The sequence below is a fragment of the Trachemys scripta genome, chromosome 4 (assembly GCF_013100865.1).
Source record: "Trachemys scripta elegans isolate TJP31775 chromosome 4, CAS_Tse_1.0, whole genome shotgun sequence".
Lineage (NCBI taxonomy): Eukaryota > Metazoa > Chordata > Testudines > Emydidae > Trachemys > Trachemys scripta.
In genome coordinates, this window is record NC_048301.1 from 12,461,162 (window position 1) to 12,481,136 (window position 19,975).

Consider the following 19,975-nt stretch of genomic DNA (forward strand, 5'->3'; position numbering starts at 1 on the left):
AAGCGTGTGCATAGTATGGTATAACACAACTGTAACTGTTTTATAAAGCAAAAATCCTTAAGGCTGTCTCTTTGCTTTTATTGTAATTAGGATCAGGAGGAGGAGGATGGAATCCCAGAATTGTCTGAACCAATCCTGGAATTTAATAGACAAGCTGAAGTTGTTTCTCCAAAATATAATGGCCCTCCATTTCCCCCAGCTGCTCCTGCTTCTCAACAGCCAGCTGATATTCTGGATGAAATCATTGAAAGGAGGGAAACTTTAGAAAATAGGTTGATTAGCTGGTGAGTTTCCTGTCAGGGTGAAGGTAATAAAATAGCAGCAAGAAATACATAATCAACACAAGTATTTTTTTTTAACTATTTCCCTTTGTCTTATTAAGTTTTCCCCATATATTGAGAATGCTGTCAATTTGGCTGTCTCAGAGCCTGCTGGTAGAAATACAAAAGTTTTGTTTTGTCAGGGTGGAACAAGAAGTAATGGCACGAATTATTAGCGGGATGTACCCGGTCCAGCAGGAAAGAGTGCCCAGGGTGAGTGCGTCAGAGAGCGAAGAGAGTGAGGCTGTAACCTCTGACGTTGGTAAGTAGGAATTGTAGTTGTTCTCAGTTGCTTTCCAGCCTGAAGGCAGATGGGACCAAAGGCTATCCATCTCAAATTTGGGCTAAAAGGTATTTTAACAGCTTGGTTAGGGAGTTTTAACTGTCTAAGCTGTAAGAGGTGTTAAATGTACAAAACTGTTCAACTAATGCACAGAATAGATGTGTGTTTGTGCACATGTGGAGGTGAAGAAAGGGGTCATCAGGCCAATAAAAGCAAATTACCCTGATTAATTGATAAAGAACATTCCACAAATGGGCCAGCTTTGCAAACAAATTCTGGTAGACCTCCTTCCATGCAAATCGAAGTGCAGCTGCGCATTGTACTTTTGCTAGACTACAAGGGTGACTGTCTTTATCTGTCTTGTGAAGAATGACATATCAAATAAATGCCTGTCTTATAAACATACATAAGAGAGAGACATAGGGACTCCCACAGTCTCACCTCAGCCTTTATACTGACTCCCTCTGCGGCCTTCGACAAGTCATCTGCCTCAGTTTCCTCATCTGTAAAATAGGAATAATACTTTCTCACGAGTGCTTGAGAGTTCATTAATGTATGTAAAGTTCTTTGAAGATGCAAATTGCTAAGCATATTGTTATATCTCTGCAGTATGATACATTCCATATCAAGAAGTAAAATTTGAATTTGGGTTTTGTGTGTTTTCTTTTTTAGTTGAGGCAGCAGGTGGTGGAGGATTTCAGCTCTTTGTCAGCGCTGGTGTGCCAGTGAACTCAGAAATGATTAGTCATTTTGTGAATGAAGCTCTTACTGAGAATATTGCCGTCATGCTGGGTGACAGGGAGGCTCAGAAAGCAGTTCCTGCTGCAAATGTTCTTCAAAGCACAACGGTCTTGCCAGTAAGAGTGAATTTTTTTATCGTTTCCAGTTGTAGTTATGCAGGTGTTAGGATTTATTTTTTTAATCCTGGATTTTGGTTATGTGCAATCTGAAGACCTTGAAAAGCGATTCTGAATCAGAACAAGCATGTTGGCTTCTTAGTTACAGTAAGTCCCAATAAGTAACAAGATTTAAACCAATTTCACTTTTCAAAACTTGAGTTCTTTTGCAGTTTGCTACATTTATTTTTAAAATGCTGTGCACATAAAATTGGTCTCTGAAGGAGGGGAATAGTAATATTGGGATTTGATTATCCATATTTAAGGGAGTTATCCTACATTTATCAATCTCCATGAGTACTTTATGGATGAGGGTGTGGAGGACCAAACTTGCCTTGTTTAGGATGTGTAGAACTTCAGTTATGTCCTCTGGTGGCAGCAATTCTGAACAAACTTAGGAGAGACAAGGTTACATGGAGAGCAGAGTTATTTATTGGTAGAGACAAATTTGCTTCCTCTTTTGGTGGAGAGAGGAATGACTAATTCCAACAGGCTGCTGACTGAAACATTTGATCACTGAATGAAGGCACCTTGTTGTACCTTGAGCCAGGATTTCTGACTGCTGACACTGTGGAGTCTGATCAAGTTATCTTCAGATAAGGTTTTTCAAGTCCTCTTGCTTGCTAGGAAGAGTCCTAGGAGGATATTTAAATGGAAAAAACACTCAGTGTTACTGGATTTTCAATTATATGTCTTTTTCTTCTTTTATTTTTTTCAGGAGTCTGTGGTGTCTACTCCATTGGCTACACCACCTCATACCCCACTTCCTGAAAAAGAACCAACTCCAGTAAAAACTCCAGTTTCTTCTCCATCTGTGACAGAAATTGGTGGAGATGTTGGGGAACAAGAACAAATGACAGAAAAAGGTAATGAAAATGGTCTTTAAACATGAGATGGAACAAGTGTACTAACATCTATTGACTTTAATTTATGGCATGGAATATTTTCTCCCCCAAAGATACTATCTCTGAGAATAACCACGGTTGGGTCTGTGTTTCCACTGAGAGAGCAGGTGGAAACTCACATAGTTTAAAAGGTTTGAGCTAATTTGTTTAAAATATATGCTTTTTTGTTTTCCATTGGTCATCAGTTGTGCCTTGACCAGACAGAATTTGCATTGGCATTGTCTCTGGGCATCATCCCTTTTCCTCTCACCATGTCAGAGAAATGGCTGGCCTTTTGCGTCTTTATCTATGCCTAATGTTGTTAAATCCATGTTTAAGGATCCAAATTAGATTGGGTTGGCTTTCAGAAGTGCTGAGCACCCACAAATCACATTGATGTCAATGGGAGCTGCAGGCAATTGTCTAATCCTGCTAAATGCTAACCATTTATTTAAATTAGTTTAGTCCCCACAACTACTGGAATGTTTTCAGGTAAAATATGAAAGTCTTATGAAACAAAATAACTTGACCTTGCCTGAGGATTACTTGTTGTTTTACTTGTCAGTCTGAATTTTGTGATTGATTTCTTATGTGTAGGATTTGACATTCCAGCTGCCACTACTCCTATTGGCACACCTGCTGCTACTCCAGTTGATACACCACCTAGAGTAACTACTCCAAGCCCTCCTGTATCAGAACATGGCTCTGATGCAACAAGAATGGGAAGCCCAAAACCTCCAAATCCATGGGGTGATGCTGAACTTCCTCTGGATGAGGAAAAACCCAGTCCTTTGAATGAAGAAACTCTCCATCCAAGAGCTGTGTGAGTTATAACAATCAATATATTATCTAATTTCTCTTCAAGTAATTTTGCCTTTTTTTCCTGTATAATAAATAACTTTAGGGACATACTGTATGTATATATCATGAAGTATTGGGATAAACAATTCAGTAAATAGACTAGAAGGCTGATTTATATAACGGGTATAAGAAAATCAGGACCTCCTCCAGATTTTATCAATACTTGTTTGTAATCGTATTTGACAAGATAGTTAGTAAGCCGGTTCTTGTCACAACTGCTAGTAACAGATTTTGCTCTGTTGAAGTGCTTTTTTGTTATCGTTTTACCAAATGGGGAACTATTTTTGCTGCTATGTTAATGGAAGTAACTTCTTTATGACAAAACACAATAAGCAAATTTTTAGTTAGATAATTAGAGCTCATTGTTAAGGTTATTTTGTATTCAGATCAGTCCATTAAATACTGTGCTCCTTCTTTTAATAAAAGCATTGTAAATTAGAATTTCTTTACAATGTTGAGTTTAAGATTTAGTGCAGTGTATTTTGGTGCAGTAACAAACTATTTTCTTACATTTTTAGGGTAATGTCGGTGGCTAAAGATGAAGAACCAGAGATGTTGATTTTACCTTCTCCTGAACCAATTAGACACTTTGAGTCACTTGCTTGTGAACCAAGAGTTCCATCTCCTGTGCATACTCCCAGTTCTGGCCCGTCAACACATGAAAGCAGCCTAACTCTCACGGAAACAGAAACTGCAGACAAGCCTATCTCCGAAGGCGAGGTCTTATTTAGCTATGGACAGTTGGTGGCTGCAAGAGGTAATTTAACTTTCAAGAATCTGTTTAGTTTAGGGTTGGTTTAAACATGTTTTTCTTTGCTGTTCATGTGAAAGTTACTCTCAAAATTTAATAGAAGAGCATTCAATTTCATATTTTTTCTGGTAAGCCTACAGTGAGAGTGTACTGTGTCTGTACTCCTTAACTTTCTGTTCAAGTTTCTGGGCACATGTAAGATACTTCATCATTTTTTGTCATCTCAGAATGAAATAAGTGTTTGCTTATGAATTGTAAATAAATGAAAGAAAATAATTAAACTAATTAACTTAATCTTACTGACGTAAGAACTTGTTTAGTTTATTCCAGGGGGTCTCACAAGAAATGTTTTGGTGGCCTCAGAGTGTGGCCACCAACTCTTGCTGGTGGCCATTCTGGCAATTTTTCCTACAATACTCAATTAACATTAGGAAAACAAATAAATATGTGCATGTACATGTCTAAATCATTGTAATTTATTTATGTAGGGTTTTATTGCGGAATCAATAATAAAAATAATGTACAGTTGTCTCTCTTTTTTTAACTGAACCTAAACAAAATAGAAACAATGATGTGCTTTGCGTGTTGTTGTCTTTTTTGTTGCTTTTTTCTTTTCTTTTCTTTTTTTAGGTTTGCTAGCTAGTAAGTCTGTTTCTGTGAAAAGTGATATTTCTATGTTTGTTAACACGGCTTTGCCCCCCTAATCACTGCCCAGGAGGCTCTGGCCGCACAAAAAGCCCCTAGTGGCTGTATGGCTGCATTTTTGAAATGCTGGATTATTCTGTGTTGCACAAGTACCAGGAACAAATTGCAATGAAGGCACATTTTTTACATTTCCTAAGTCTCGGAATGTTTTTGTTGTTGACTAAAAATCTGTTCTTATGAGTGAGTGACATTTGATAGATAGAAATTTGTAACCTTATTAGAGCATTGTGCTGCAAACAAGGAAAAATATGGCATTAACTTGCGTGTCATAAAAATGGATATTTTCTGCTTGTAACTTTAAAAAAACCCACAATTTTTATTTTCAGCGTTAGCAGAAGGAGGACTGTCTCTTCCAAACCTCAGTGAAAGTTTAACTAGCACGCTACACGATGCAAATGAAATGGTAAGGAAATAGTTGAGTAGGAAATTGAATTTAGCATAGTACCTTAGCTGGAGAAGTTTATTAGATAAGATGTTCTCTGATAAACTTATCCACTTATTTAAACTTCATGAAAGAAATTGACTGCTGAGCTATAAAATATTGAAGAGAATTCAAACTTCCAAAGAGAAAATATACAGTTCATACAAATTAATTCATAAGGCAGTTACACATGAATAGCACCCACTATATTTTAGAGAGTCCTTTTAAGAGATCTCTTTTCCTACTGCCTTGCTTGGAAGATTTTCATAGTTGGATTAAAAGTGGAATTACTCAAACATTTCATCTAATCTGTAATACATACGTAGCACTCAAACAACTTATATGAAATACAGTATTATTTACCCAAATTTCATTTTTTTTTCCAGTTAAATGATATATTAAGCAAAATGGCAAAGCATTATTATTCCCCCTGTCATATGATACTTCTCATCACATGTAACTTACTAAAATGAAAAAAGTTTATTTTACTCACTTTTGACTCTAGTTAAAATATTTATTTAAAAGGAGTTTCGTACTTAAAGAATGGAAGAGTTTGCCTTTATCTTTTCTGAGTAGAAACATGTTTTAGAAGTGAGTTTTCTGGCACAATTCCTATTTCTGTTACAGGTCACCCCTAATAATTTATTACACTCGTCTTTTAAAAAAGAAAAGAAAAAAGAGCACAGCAAGTTTTTTAATACGTCTGAGCACAAGTCCCAGAAGCATTCAGAAAACAGTGACTCCTGGGGATCTGTCTGCATATATTGTCACTCTGATCTCAGTTCCTTTCTTTAGGCTCACTTCTGTGTTCCATATTTTTAATCTGTTCATATTTATTATATAGTTTGTAATTTGTTGGGAGTGCGGGGTGGAAGGGTCCGTGTGTGAGAAAGAGAATCTAATTGTTCAGTCTGATAGTGAAGACCAGGTACAATTTTTCACACTTGGGATTGAAGTCTTCCCATCCTGGAACACTTGCCTGATGATTAAAATCTTCCTTGTGAACTAAATGTTCATATCCATAAGGGAAGATGTGCACAGCCCCTGTGATCGCTGTTCTTTGGATATTTCTAGGATTTGCATCACCAAGTGGTGCACTCCCAAGACTGGTTCTGCAGAGACAGGTTCTTTCTTTCTTTCTTTCTTTCTTTCTTTCTTGTATGTCACACGTTCCAGTAAAACGTTTTACATACTCATACCTCACATTTCTGAAACTAGAAACTTCAAAGTTGTTTTGTGCTATGACTTAAGTCTCTTTCAGGCATAAAAAGTCAAGTTTGAAGAAAATCTGTCTAGTAGACCTAAAGTTGTGAACGTCCAAAGGCTACATTTCACTGCATCTGTATTTTGGAGGGCTGAGACATCTTAAAGCTAAACTGTCTAGAACATTCGGTGCATTGGGACTGGCTCTGTTCAATATCTTCATTAACGACTTAGATATTGGCATAGAAAGGACGCTTATTAAGTTTGCAGATGATACCAAACTGGGAGGGATTGCAACTGCTTTGGAGGACAGGGTCATAATTCAAAATGATCTGGACAAATTGGAGAAGTGGTCTGAGGTAAACAGGATGAAGTTTAACAAAGACAAACGCAAAGTGCTCCACTTAGGAAGGAAAAATCAGTTTCACACATACAGAATGGGAAGAGACTGTCTAGGAAGGAATACAGCAGAAAGGGATCTAGGGGTTATAGTGGACCACAAGCTAAATATCAGTCAACAATGTGATGCTGTTGCAAAAAAAAGCAAACATGATTCTGGGATGTATTAACAGGTGTGTTGTGAGCAAGACACGAGAAGTCATTCTTCTGCTCTACTCTGCACTTATTAGGCCTCAGCTGGAGTATTGTGTCCAGTTCTGGGCACCGGATTTCAAGAAAGATGTGGAGAAATTGGAGAGGGTCCAGAGAAGAGCAACAAGAATGATTAAAGGTCTTGAGAACATGACCTATGAAGGAAGGCTGAAAGAATTGGGTTTGTTTAGTTTGGAAAAGAGAAGACTGAGAGGGGACATGATAGCAGTTTTCAGGTATCTAAAAGGGTGTCATAAGGAGGAGGGAGAAAACTTGTTCACCTTAACCTCTAAGGATAGAACAAGAAGCAATGGGCTTAAACTGCAGCAAGGGAGGTTTAGGTTGGACATTAGGAAAAAGTTCCTAACTGTCAGGATGGTTAAACACTGGAATAAACTGCCTAGGGAGATTGTGGAATCTCCATTTCTGGAGATTTAAGAGTAGGTTAGATAAATGTCTGTCAGGGATGGTCTAGACAGTATTTGGTCCTGCCATGAGGGCAGGGGACTGGACTCGATGACCTCTCAAGGGCCCTTCCAGTCCTAGAATCTATGAATCTATGCTAAACTGCTTCAGTTTTGAGGCACCTTTTAATTTCTTGTAGGTTTAAATTCTTACATGTATTAGTGAAGTTTTAAGCTGCTTTAGCTGACTTCTGCCTCAGCTTGGCTGCCCCTTGCCTTAGTCCATTGGCTTGTAAACTTTCCAAGCCAAAAAGCTGACAATTTTTTAAACATTTTCTCCAGAAAACCCTAGGACTTTCCCTCTATGACTGTGTGATGGCTTGTAGAAGGAAGATCTTGGAATATAGACTAGTAATGTGTACTGTTGTACTATTACATTCAAGCCAAAAAAAAAAAAATTCTTTAAGGGAGTGGAAGCAAGTACCTCTTGATGAGCAGCCTATGTGTGAGGGCATACCCCTCCAATTGCACTCATTATCCTGAGCAAAAAAACCAATTACTAGCAGGTTAGCTATTTCAGTGAAAAGGGGTATCTGTTTCTGGCTGGCTGCATGGTCTTCCTGTGTTGGTGTTCCACCACCCCAGGTTCTCCGTAGTAAAGGCAACATTGGCTTATCAGTCCTGCCAGTTTCATGTAGCTGGCTAAATATCCAGTCACCTACCTGCAAGGAGTGCTTAGTAAAAATTTGCTGAAAATTCTATTACCCGTGTCTACTCTGCTCTGCTGGGAATGAAGAGTTTGTATGGAGACAGTCTTCCTCTTAAGCCTTGGGTGAACAAAAAAACAAACAATAGAAATATTTTCATGTCAGTGTTCATCCACATGAAATTACTGAAGATTAATGAGTCAGGAATCTGAATGTATATTTTTGCATTCTTAGCATTTTGGCTAAGAACAAGTGTAGTCAAATATTTGGATGCTAATATCTAAACTGTATTCTTATATTTATTAATCCTATTTGGGTTATTGCTGACTATGTTCTCTGTGTATTTTAAATCAACCTTTGTACTTTTGGATAATTGAAGCACTATACGCAGATGTACAGACACTCTTTTCTTAACATATGTATTATATAATTTTAACATTAGCTTTATTAATAATTTCAATACCAGATTCTGCATCTGGGCTATATTATGCATTTGCTGGGGGATAGGATTTTATGGTCTAATAGGTCTTTTCTGTCTCAAACTATTAAGGTCTTGTGTATCAAAATTCTTAATATATTGATTGTGCCCTTCTTTTGCTAAAGAGAGGAAGCTTTGCTGCCAGTCTCCCTGTTATGAAATGTTAGTACTTTTATTACAAAAGTTTTTAATATTGGTAACTGTAGTAAAAGATGGAGATGCTTTATAAAAATAATGTACAGTTAACTCTACACTAAGGATGATCTGACTACTAAAACATTTTTTTAATTTTGTTTTAGGATTACGATCCTCCCAGTGAAGGACAGGTCATGAGAAGACCCCATAGGGGATACCACAGAGATCCGGTTCTCTCTCTTTTTGCTAAACTAAATCAGGCACCAGTTGTTTTACAAGAAGTAATTTACCACTCTGAGGTATCTTATTTCCTTTTCATTGCTATTTGGAATTAAAGCAAAAATACTAGGCATTCTGAAATGATATTTTATGATACAAAGAAGGTAAAAAATCTGAAGTTTCTTTTGCTTATGGAAAAAAGAAAAGTTTTATCCAACCTCTTGCCCCAGAAGGAAATTCTTCTGTGAAGAATGCTGGTTCTACTCCAGGCTTCTAAGTACTTAAAATTCTCTTCCATTTATAATCAATTTTTTTGCTGTAGTGTAACATCAGATATACCAGTCTCCACTATGTGAACATTTAGAAGTATTCCAGAAATGTCTGGCCATGCTTTGTCTGGCCATTTTGAAAGGGCAAGAAGTTTATGGCAGTCACGTGTCAGTCTTTCAGGTTGCAGTCTTCTTTACGTCATAGGTAGTATAAAGCTATGTACATGTATGTTAAAGAATATTGTATTTAAACAGTATTACATAGTTTGAAAGAGAGCTGTTGTGATTCATTGAATGTGTTTCTCTGTTTTCTCTAGGATTCTGATAATAGTGTTGGAGAACTTAGCGAAGGCCAAAGACCTAGACTGACTAGAGCAGCAGAAAGTATTGTAATGGGACATTCAGTTTATACAGACCAGGTGACTGGCCTGGTTACTGAACAGAGACCCCACCGTGTACCATCACCAGGAGAGTGTGACAGGGTTACAGGTATAAGCTAGAACATGATCTTTCCTCAGTATTATCTACTGGAGACCATGATGGAATGGAAAATGTGTCCGAATGTAGTGCGGACAGACTGGAACTGTGTTGAGCACAGTTTTTTGGAACATGGTGTTGAACACCACCTGGTATGATGAAGGGTCTTGCATACTGTCTCTGCTAGGTGTTGAAAACTGCCTTTTCCCACATTAGTGGCTAAAACATTTTCAAACCTATTGAAGGGAGGAGGGTTCTTGGTATTTGTTGCCAATAGTTGGTCATTTTTCTAGTTAAGCTGCACTTGCTGTTCCCCCCGCATCTCCTACTGGGAGAAAATAAGCCCCTATTCTCCTCTCTGAAACCTTTCATAGGAGGAGGGGTTAGATGGAAGGAAGTTAGTGATCTAGTTGTTCCTTATGAATTGTTATAAGTCTGTTTTCCGTTTATGCTGGCAATGGCCTTAACTGATTCCATCAGGCTTCCAATTTTTCCATCTCCAGTAACTAAAAACCAAGGCACCTCTCTTTACCTCAATCTGGATTGTGTCTTTCCCAGTTTAGCAGGGTGGAGTTTGAATGTTTTGGCATGTCTCAAGCAGCATCTTCAATCTTGTTGGTGACATGTGGCATTCACTAAAGGATTACGCAGTATTAAATAGAATAGTGCCAAATGGTCCTTTACGTTCACAAAACCTAGTTGTCACGTGTCTTCTGTTCTTTACGGGTGAATTTAATTACCGTAAATGCTAGATTAACAAACAGTCCTTGAAGCTAAAGTCCTTAAAACCGGTATAGTACTGGCAGTGCAAGCTTTTACATGCTGCTTGCCCCCTCTCTCTTTTTGGTACTTGTATTGCCTCCATCACCATCGTACCTGAGCACCTTGCAGTCTTTAATGTATTGTATCCTCAAATATTCCTGTGAGATAGTGCTGTTCTGTCATTCCCAGATGTTTTGCAGATGTGGAGCTGAGGATCAGAGCCAAAGGGGCTTGCCCAAGGTCATGCAGGAAGTGTGGCAGAGCCGGGAATTGAGCCCAAATCTCTGTAGTCCCAAACTAGCACCCTAGCCACTGGCCCATCCTTCTTCACCTTGGCTCTACGTAAGCTTGCACAGGTTTAACTAAAGTTGCATTTTTTTAAACTGATTTAAACTGGGGCAAGTTTGCGCATAGACATTCCTATTTCAGTCAAGTCTGGTTTATTTTGGTTTGGCTTAAAACCAGATTAGGCTAAACTGACATTCTGAAACCAAAATACGAGTGTCTACACACAACTTTGCACTGATTCAGCTAAATCAGTGTAGTTGTACTAGTGCAAGCTTGGGTGTAGACAAGACCAGTAACTCTAGAGATGAGAAGGTAATTCAGTTTACATATTGATTTTAAACTTTGACATCTCTGAGGCTGTCAGGAGAGGAGCAACTGTTGCTTTTTGGGATCATGACTTTTTGTATTGTGGACATTTGTCCAATAGGAAATGGACAGAGATGCCAACTCAATTGACACATTTCATGTAATCACTCTCAGCTAAGAGCTTTTGGTCATTGTTGACTTGGACCAGGTTTGAATTGGTGTTCTCTAGGATAAATTGATCCTTTAAGGCAGCCATTTTGTTGTCTGTCTCTGAATCACTTCTATTTCTGCTACGTCATTTTTGATTAAAGTGGACGCCATTCCAAATGGGGATGTACTATTGTTTTAGATAATATTTCCAGTGTTATTTTTACATCCCTTTAATACATTGTAACTTTCTGTTTGCATTTTGACCGCCACTGAACATTGAGCAAAGCTATTCAGAGAGCATTGCTAAGAAAATAACCTTCTAGGAAAGCTGGGGCCTACTTCTAACTTAAACAGTATTTTAGTACTAAGGAGAAATAAAAGATCTTGTTTCCTAATAGCTTTGGCAGTGCAACCAAAGACAGCACAAGTTAAAATAATCTCTTCCAGGAAAAAAATGGAACTATTGGTGATCACCTTTGAATTGTTGCCATTTTTCAGCTAATTCCTCAGTATATCTAATGTGTTGTGTGAATGGATCCATCCATCAGTCTGTCAACAGCTAGGGTTAAGTGCCATTTTTCTTACAGTCTCAGCGCCTGTGGTGTAGTCTACAAGAGTTATATTTAACAGTAAAACTAAATAACCATTACATCACCTGGCTGTAAAGGGTCATATATTTCCATGCGTAACTCTACATGTGCATACTGAAAGCCGTGAATTGTCAATCATATCCTCTTACAATAGGTATTGAACTTGTACAACAAAACGAGTCACTCGCTTGTTACTGATCTATCTTAGATTACTGTAGGCCTTAGAAATATATCTTCAGTCTTGTGACCTGATTTTATTCGTATAATAGAAACTTGATGTCTATTCCAAGAGCTTAGAAATTATATGTTGCCTACTTGACTCACCGTAAAATAGTTAAAGGTCTATCATTATATATCTCTGTATTCAGTGCTTAATAATTTGGCTATAAAAATTAGCCACAGGCTGAAATATGTCATACAAAGTCTCAGCCCAAGCGCAATATTTTACACTAATTAGGTTTCGGACTAGTGTTTGAATTTTGGTGAGATAACTGTGGTCTACAAAGTTAGTTCATGAACTGTAAGCATACTTTTCATAAAGATGCTTAATGTACATGCAGGCTGCACAAGTGTGATAAACTGTATGGATTACATAGCAAATTACTTTTTTTTTTTTTTTTTTTTTACAATTTCTTTTCATAGGTTTATATTTATTCACACAGTAAAATGAAACACTTTAATGAAGAAGCCTTTCCAATCTCTCATTCCATTAAGAGGAATAAAGTTCATTAAGTACATAGTGACATGATGAACTGTAACCACTCAGGAGCCACCATTAAGGTCTACCCAAGTTAGAAATCTACAGATCATAAAACTGTTTCCCTCACTTCCATTGAGATTTTTTCTTTCTCCTTTCATCAAGGAAAATTAAAAGGGTATTGTTAATTAGCTTCTGCCTAAAATGTTACCAACTTTAAAATTATTTTATACTGATGGAAAGCCTGGTGAGTTCTAAATACCAATTTAAAAAACCTCACATTGAACAACTTAAAAAAACCCTCATTACCCCACCACACTGTACAGAGAGCTCTGATGTTGGTACATACACAAAGAAATAAAAAGAGCCACCACCTTGTTAATCTGAGCTCTACTGAAAACATGAGTGGGTAGAGAGAGAATCATTCACTTCATTATGGAATGTCTCATTGATGAGCCTAGGTACAAACATGAGGTAGTTGGGAGACTGTGGATCTAATTTGGACTTATCAGGGATTCTTTTTCCCCATTAAGGTTTGTTTATGTTTTATAATCTCAGCAGAACTTCTTGGAGATGCTGCAGATGTTAGTCATGGTCCAATGAGCATGGCTGAATTGGAGTCTCAGACACTCTTAAACCCTGCTCCTCAAACAGCACAAGCAAATGACAGACTAACATCTCTATCAGAAGATCTTCCAAAGGTAAAGTATGCATAGCATTTGTGCATTGCTTGTAAATGGTTAGGAACTCTATTGCTGTTCAAAGCAGCTAGATAAAAAGAGCAAGTGCAGGAGGAAAATTTACCTTTTAAATTGATATGGCAGGCAAAGGTACAGTGCAGGAAGTCAAGTATCAGGGGGTAGCCGTGTTAGTCTGTATCTACAAGAACAACAAGGAGTCTGGTGGCACCTTAAAGACTAACAGATTTATTTGGGCATAAGCTTTCGGGAGACTCTTCTAGACCACAGGTCAGCCGTGGACACCTCATCCTCCTGCAGTGATATGTTGGCCCACCCTGTGCTAAACCCGTGGTAGCCTAGTACTCAGATAAGGTGATGGATACCTAAGATAGATAGTATCTTAGAGCTTGTACTAACTAGTTGGCTCCAGAACCCCCAGTAAGTGTTTCTTCTCTGAGCTCATCAGTCATTGCAAATGGGTTTCTCAAGGGACAGGGACTAACTTTGTATCTTGTACGCCATTGAGTACTTCGCAAACAATATCTGTGGGGGTCCACCTGAAGTGGATGTCTTAGCTCTAAGCAATAAAGCAGGGATTTTACAAGAACAAGTTACTCCTTACCTTTCCTTCTTTTAGTCTTGGGGGCAAGATATCACTACTGCTTTTCCTCTGTGTCCTCTGGAGAGACTCTCTGCTGACTAAAGTGTATGAGCCTGAGCTGCAGCCAAAATCAAGGAAATTCTATTATTATTTTATAGTTATAGTGCAGTAGCATCCAAAGGCCCCAAGCAGAATTGGGCCTCAAATACATATGAAGACATGGCCCCATGAAGTCTCAGTGAATGCTTTTATTCAACTGTTACATGAACAATGTAATTGATAAACTGGATTTAGCATTTTTCTCAGTTAATTCTTAAACTCTGTATGTTTTCATGTTTCTTTGCAATCTACTTCCTACCATGCTCTGCATTTCTTATGGACAGTCCGTTTATCTAACAGGATGGCTTTGTGCCACAGTCCCTGCCCCAAAGAGCTTACAATAAAAATAGACAAACGACATATGAAGGGCGTTGGTAGAGGGGATGTAACTTTGTATATACATTGCATTTTTTGTTATAAGAGTGAACTATCCTGATCTGTCTGTCCTTCAGCTTAGTCATTAACTGATTTATCTAAGTGTTGTGGCGGAGATGGGCCTTGAGGAGGATTCCAGGAAGTGGTCTTAAAGACTACTTCACTCTATACCGGGTTTTCAATTTAGAGGAAGCAGCTGAATTTTTTTTCCTCCAAGACCCTTCAATTCCTATAAACAGGAGAAAGAGGAAGTTCTTGGTTGCAGAGAAATGAGACAAAGGAACCCCTGACAAGTTGTTCCTGTCACATCCTTTGATTAAAAATTGAGGGCCCCCGTGTCTTCAGCTGTAAATGGGGCGCGCTCATCTCTACTGACTACATGGGAATCACATCAGAAAACAGCTTGCCATGCTGTTTGTTGTCAAAGAAAATAAATGATTACAAAAGGCAAATTAGGGTTGAATTCTTTGAAAATTGAAATGGAGACCAAGAAGTTATGAATCTTTTCGCAATTCTGCGTGCTAAGTAAATAGTTCTTAAAACTGCATTTGTATTTATTGTATTTTTAATAAAAATCAGAATTATAACATGGTTTTAATAACTGATATACAGAAGCAGAGCCAGAAGGTTGTGCAAGTTGAACCAGTACAATCCCGAGTCATTCGTGTGAGAAATAAATCTGAAGTAACACAGCAGCAAGGTAAATCCATGTCTTTAAGCATCTATTCTGATATTAAAATACAGGCACTGAAATCTACCACTCTGTTTTGCTCTTCATACACTTTTACTGTAAATTTCTATATTTGATACCTATTTTTATCACAACTGAGTCCAAACAGTATCCAGGTGTCTATATACATATATAGGTCTCTGTGTACACAGTTCTGATCCAGTTTGGATGAGCAAGGTATTGTTGGAATCACTTAGTTCTATAGAGAAACAATCAGAACTCTTTGGATCAAATATTTATTTCTTATTTTAATGTTTCTTAGCCAAGAGCTTTACAATATACAAATGGTTTTAGTTTACTGAACTGTGTTAGTCCCAGTCGCCACCAAAAATGTTGTTGTTATAGCAGCAGAGCATATGCTGTTGCTCAAGAGAGGATGAAGCAAAGTTAAGGTCAGGGGAAGATGAAGAGAACAGAGCAGTACCAGTTATGCCTGTTCTGAGACAGTGCCAGCTAATATATAATACAGAATTATTCTTACCCAATATAAAGTGCTATAGAAGAGATCATTTTGATTATGATTGATAAAAGTATTATGTAGATGTATTTCAGATATACTATGGGTCAACCTGATATTTAGCTAACATGCTATGGGCAGATTATTGCTATATTTTTTACTGAGACATATAATTAATGTGTTTTACAACTGGATTAGACATAAAAATAAGGCAAAACTAAAAATTAAATGCAAACTCTTTTGTACATGGAAGTCTTAAGGGTTCACAGTTAAATTTGGCATCCATGTTGGGTTTTTTTAAATTTAACTTTGCTGTAGCAATGTTAATTAAGACACGTAGCAATTATTATAATTGAAGATACTCTTATGTCCGAAGTTAACGTTGCTGTAGGTACCTTAATTTCTGCATTCATTATTTTTAAAATTTTAACTGAAATCTCAACACTGTATTAACAAATACCTTTTGCATTTAATATTTACAAATGTGTAATCAAGTTATGCAACTTATTAAGATATTTGCCTCAATAATTTATTTACAGAAGTTTGAAACTGCCTCTGTAAATCATCCTCTTTGAAGAGCCCTGTGCCTACAATTAACCTCCTCATACCCCTAAGACTTGGGGGTTAAATCCATAACAGTGGGCTTAAAAAGATAGTTATGAATGATCTAAAACATTGCTACTGTGCATACATGATAGGAAAGCTCATTAAATCTGAGTGTTTGTGCTTTTGAGAAATGTGCTGTGCATGTGAGCATTGTGTCCTAAGTGTACATTTAGCAAAGTATGCCTTGGCGGTTTAAGCACACATTCTACTTTAAGTCAGCTAATTAGGGACTTTTTTAGCCCTTTCCATTTAAAAAATGCAGAAAACTAAAGGACTAAAACCCATGTGGAATCTAGAGAAGGACGGTATAACTAGTGTATTTTTCCCTGATTTTCACAAAACTCAAAATGTCTTAAGGATTTTGCTCACATTTAAATAAACAAATAAATAAATAAAAATCGCCTTTTGACCAGAGACCAAATGGAAAGTCTCAATGCGAGAGTCTCAGAATGTGAATTTTGCAATAGTTATGGATGAGCACATAAAAATGGAGGAGGGGAGTTGTCTGGCATCCTTTCTCCTCCAAGCCCCTCCCTGCAACCAGAGCCACCCGGTCTTTCTGCTCTCATGTCCCCAAATCAGACAACAGGCCTATTGCTCCTCTAGCAGTGGTAGGAGTCTCTTCAAATTGAGCCCTTAGGAGAGGGAGCAGAAGGAAGGGACACTTCTTTTAACACACACAGTGTCAGTGTTTTTTTTGTGTTTCTGCTTCTGCACCAAATATTAGCAAAGTAGCATTCTCAGCATTGCTTTCCCCCAGGAAGTTGATGAAGGCTGGAAATGGGAAATACAGTTTTTAAAGTCCTATTTTTTTCTTTTAAAATTCAAAATAAAATATTTTGCTCTGTGAAATCTTTTTTTTTTTTTTAATGTAGTTGGACAGAACAAAGGGCATGCCCCCGCACCAGTATCTCTGTGTTCCTATCTGTACGTTTGACCACAAGATGGCAGAAGTCAGTTTTCTTTAGGAAGAAAAAAAGTTATTCACCAGTATAATTTAAATATTATTCTGTGTATGCATGTTTAATAATCCAATAAAAATCAAAAGGATTACAAACTTAAACTGTTTGTCACCTTAAAGCCAAAGCTTTGTTGACATCAGCTTTATGGTACCGAACCATCATATTCAATGCAGAAGTTAAGTACAAAGGATCCAAATTGGCGCGAATCTTTGAAAAGGGGAAATGAAGACCTGGAAAGCTATAAACATATATGGGTTTAAATAAATACAGCATTTAAAAACCAAGCACAGCTGTTCCTTTATAGGTGAACACATCCTGCTTATTAAATGTCAGTGTTAAGTGAATGCCTTTGCCAGAATTAGGAGGAACAATGATTTTTTGCATAAACATGTAGGAACGTTGCAGTTATTTTTGTATACCTTCTAGGAAGAGTGAGTGGGTTTTTAGCAGAACTCAGGAAAATCATAGCCCTGAAGCAGCTGAGGTTGGCTGGGGAGAAGAAAGAAAACAGTTTGGACTTAAATTTGTTAATGAAAAGCTTTTTGTTTTATTTAATAGATAGACACGAGAGATTAGATTTTTCTTTGGAATTTTATAATAAATGTATTTCTAATATAGCCTTCTTTTGTTGTTTAAGAATCTTTTGCAGTCCACATGGAACATGTGTTTTCTTTAGCTAGAGAAACTATGTAAAAATTGATAGGTTTCTTCTAATGAAAGTTGAAGTTCAGTAGGGGCTATTACAAATCTACAAAGTCATGTCTGAAAGAATAATGCCTCCTGGAAGTTAATAGCTGAAAATAAAGCTTGAATGTATCATTAATTTAAAATATGTATGTTCTCTAGACATTATGGAGACAGTGGTTGAAAAAATACACACGCTTTTTCTATATATATATATCCATTAATCTTTCTATCATTCTCTACAGATGTTTCCATAAATGTAATATGTTAATATATATTTTCCCACAAGCCACAACAATTGCTTCCAGAATACAAGAATTTTTAAGGCTTCCTTTAACAGAACCCTGAATTCTTAAATTGAATTAAATCCAGAAACAGGTGTCATGCTTGGATGTAATTCTTTTAATCTTTATCACTTACAGCTGAAGAACAAGAGTTAGATGCATCAGCATTTTAAATATTTTCTATAGCAGAAGTTCTCAAAATGTGGCCCACAAACCACTTTTTGGTGGTCAGCGGAAGACTTTTGTCATGGTAGTAACTCCTCCTCCTCCCTATTTCCAGCCTGTAAATTGTATTCATAGCTATAAATACATGGAAAAATTGTGAAAGTATGTAATTGCTGTGATTTCCACATGGATGTTGTGCACTTTTAAATGGGAACAGGTGGTCTGTGCAGTGGTGAATGGGAGGACAAGTGGTCCTCAAGACAGTCTATGAATTGCTTACATAACCCCTGTTCCACAATGAGTATGGGATCTTTCTTTCCTCAGGCTTGAATTTCATAATATTTCACAAAATTTATTTCTGTATTGACTATGATGAATGTAACTTAGTTTTGTTACTTTACTGTCATCTCTTCATTAGCCAGAAATTCCTCTGAGTTAGTTTTTCCAAGAACTACTGTGGTATGTGGCAAATCCCTAACATAAATTAGTAGGAAGGGAGATTAGGATAAAGGCTAGAATTATTCCTTTTTTATTTTCCTTGGATATGGAACTGCTTTGGTCAAACTCTGTACAACTATTTATCTGAAAGTTTAGATTTTCTTTAATGTCCTTCTTGTTCTTTTTTGGGCTGGATTTCACTGGAGACTTTCACTAAAGATTTCTATAGTCACCCTGAAAAACAGTCCAATGAAGCAGGACAGGGTTGTTCTTTCACGCTTTAGAAGTAAGACTAAGAAAACTCCTATTTCTACTTAACAACATGGGCTATCAGAATAGTTCAATAACCCACACTACATTTTCAGTTTCTTGATCTATTTGCTGAGATACAACACTGGAAGTCGAAGTTATGAAATTGACCAGCTATAATTAAGGCAGTTTGTAGCCAATTTTATTTCAAGTAGAACTTCACATAATTTTTCTTGTTTATCCCTGCTCTGTTCTGTTCTATTTAAATTCTTATACTGCACCCATCAGTGATATCAGGATGCTAATCAGCAATATACAGCTAATATTTCTCCAACTTGTGATCTCCTTCACAGATCACATATTATGGTAGAGATTTTAAATGTACATAAGTCAGGAAACACAAAGCTGATTCCCAAAGCAACTATAATAAAACTCTGCCCCTTTGCCCACAGGTAGTCATTTGTTTAACACTAGGTGGTGTAAAAGCATAAAAGTTACTATGTGGTTGAGTTACAGTTGCTTTGGGAACAATAACTTTGAATTTCCTGACTTTTGTACAATTAAAATGTCAGTCATAGCCTGGCATTAACATTGTTTTATTCCATTCAGTTGCTTGGCTTACTTTTCAGGCATGAGAATAACTTGTGCTCCCTCACATATTAATTTGAATGTGGAATAACTGAAATACACACTGATGTGTATTCTGCTGATAGGAAGTGGGAGGAAAAGGATGAGCAGCAGTGACTGCAGTGGGCAGGTAAGGCCTTGTAGGTCCCTCCTCGGGGCCCCAGCTTGGGAAAGATGCTCCCACCAACTGTCATCCCCCTCCCATAGGAGATTAAGCAGTAGGCACTGCCAGTGACTGCAGGGAGCATGTGAGGTCATCTGGATTTCCATCCTAGGGAGTCCCACTACTTTCAGACACTTCCATGTGGGCAAATCGCCCTTATGTGACACCTTGTATAATAATCTTGATGTTTTAGGAAATCTGAGTATTTTAAAAAATGAATTCCAAGTCATCCAATGTTGAATTAAAAACAAACAAACAAAAAAACACTTTTATTCAAATGCAAAAGAAACATCTGAAAAAACATGAGCAATAGAAGAACATGCAGCCCTACATTCCCCTATCTGCACTTGTTTTGATAGTTCAAAATCAGCTGAAAATTGACCAAACTTTCCAAAAATTGTCCCTTCTGAAAAAACAAGCATAAAGAACAGTCAGTTCAGGGTGATATTCTTAGAAAA

General features: G+C 37.3%; 1 protein-coding gene across 9 annotated transcripts in view; it reads left to right on the forward strand.

The window, feature by feature from the left end:
- KIAA0586 (KIAA0586 ortholog) overlaps positions 1–19,975 on the forward strand; it is a 110,914-nt gene that overhangs the window by 62,730 nt on the left and 28,209 nt on the right. For 6 of the 9 annotated variants that reach the window (XM_034768459.1, XM_034768457.1, XM_034768455.1 and 3 more), the window contains 11 exons: positions 91–284; positions 464–582; positions 1,276–1,460; positions 2,218–2,365; positions 2,981–3,206; positions 3,763–4,001; positions 5,027–5,103; positions 8,804–8,938; positions 9,445–9,616; positions 12,956–13,098; positions 14,765–14,852. In XM_034768459.1, coding sequence (XP_034624350.1) covers positions 91–284; positions 464–582; positions 1,276–1,460; positions 2,218–2,365; positions 2,981–3,206; positions 3,763–4,001; positions 5,027–5,103; positions 8,804–8,938; positions 9,445–9,616; positions 12,956–13,098; positions 14,765–14,852 — 1,726 coding nt within the window. Of the gene's footprint in view, positions 1–90; positions 285–463; positions 583–1,275; positions 1,461–2,217; positions 2,366–2,980; positions 3,207–3,762; positions 4,002–5,026; positions 5,104–8,803; positions 8,939–9,444; positions 9,617–12,955; positions 13,099–14,764; positions 14,853–19,975 lie in introns of those variants that run through there. The other 3 variants (XM_034768456.1, XM_034768460.1, XR_004645472.1) reach the window with 2 other exon arrangements.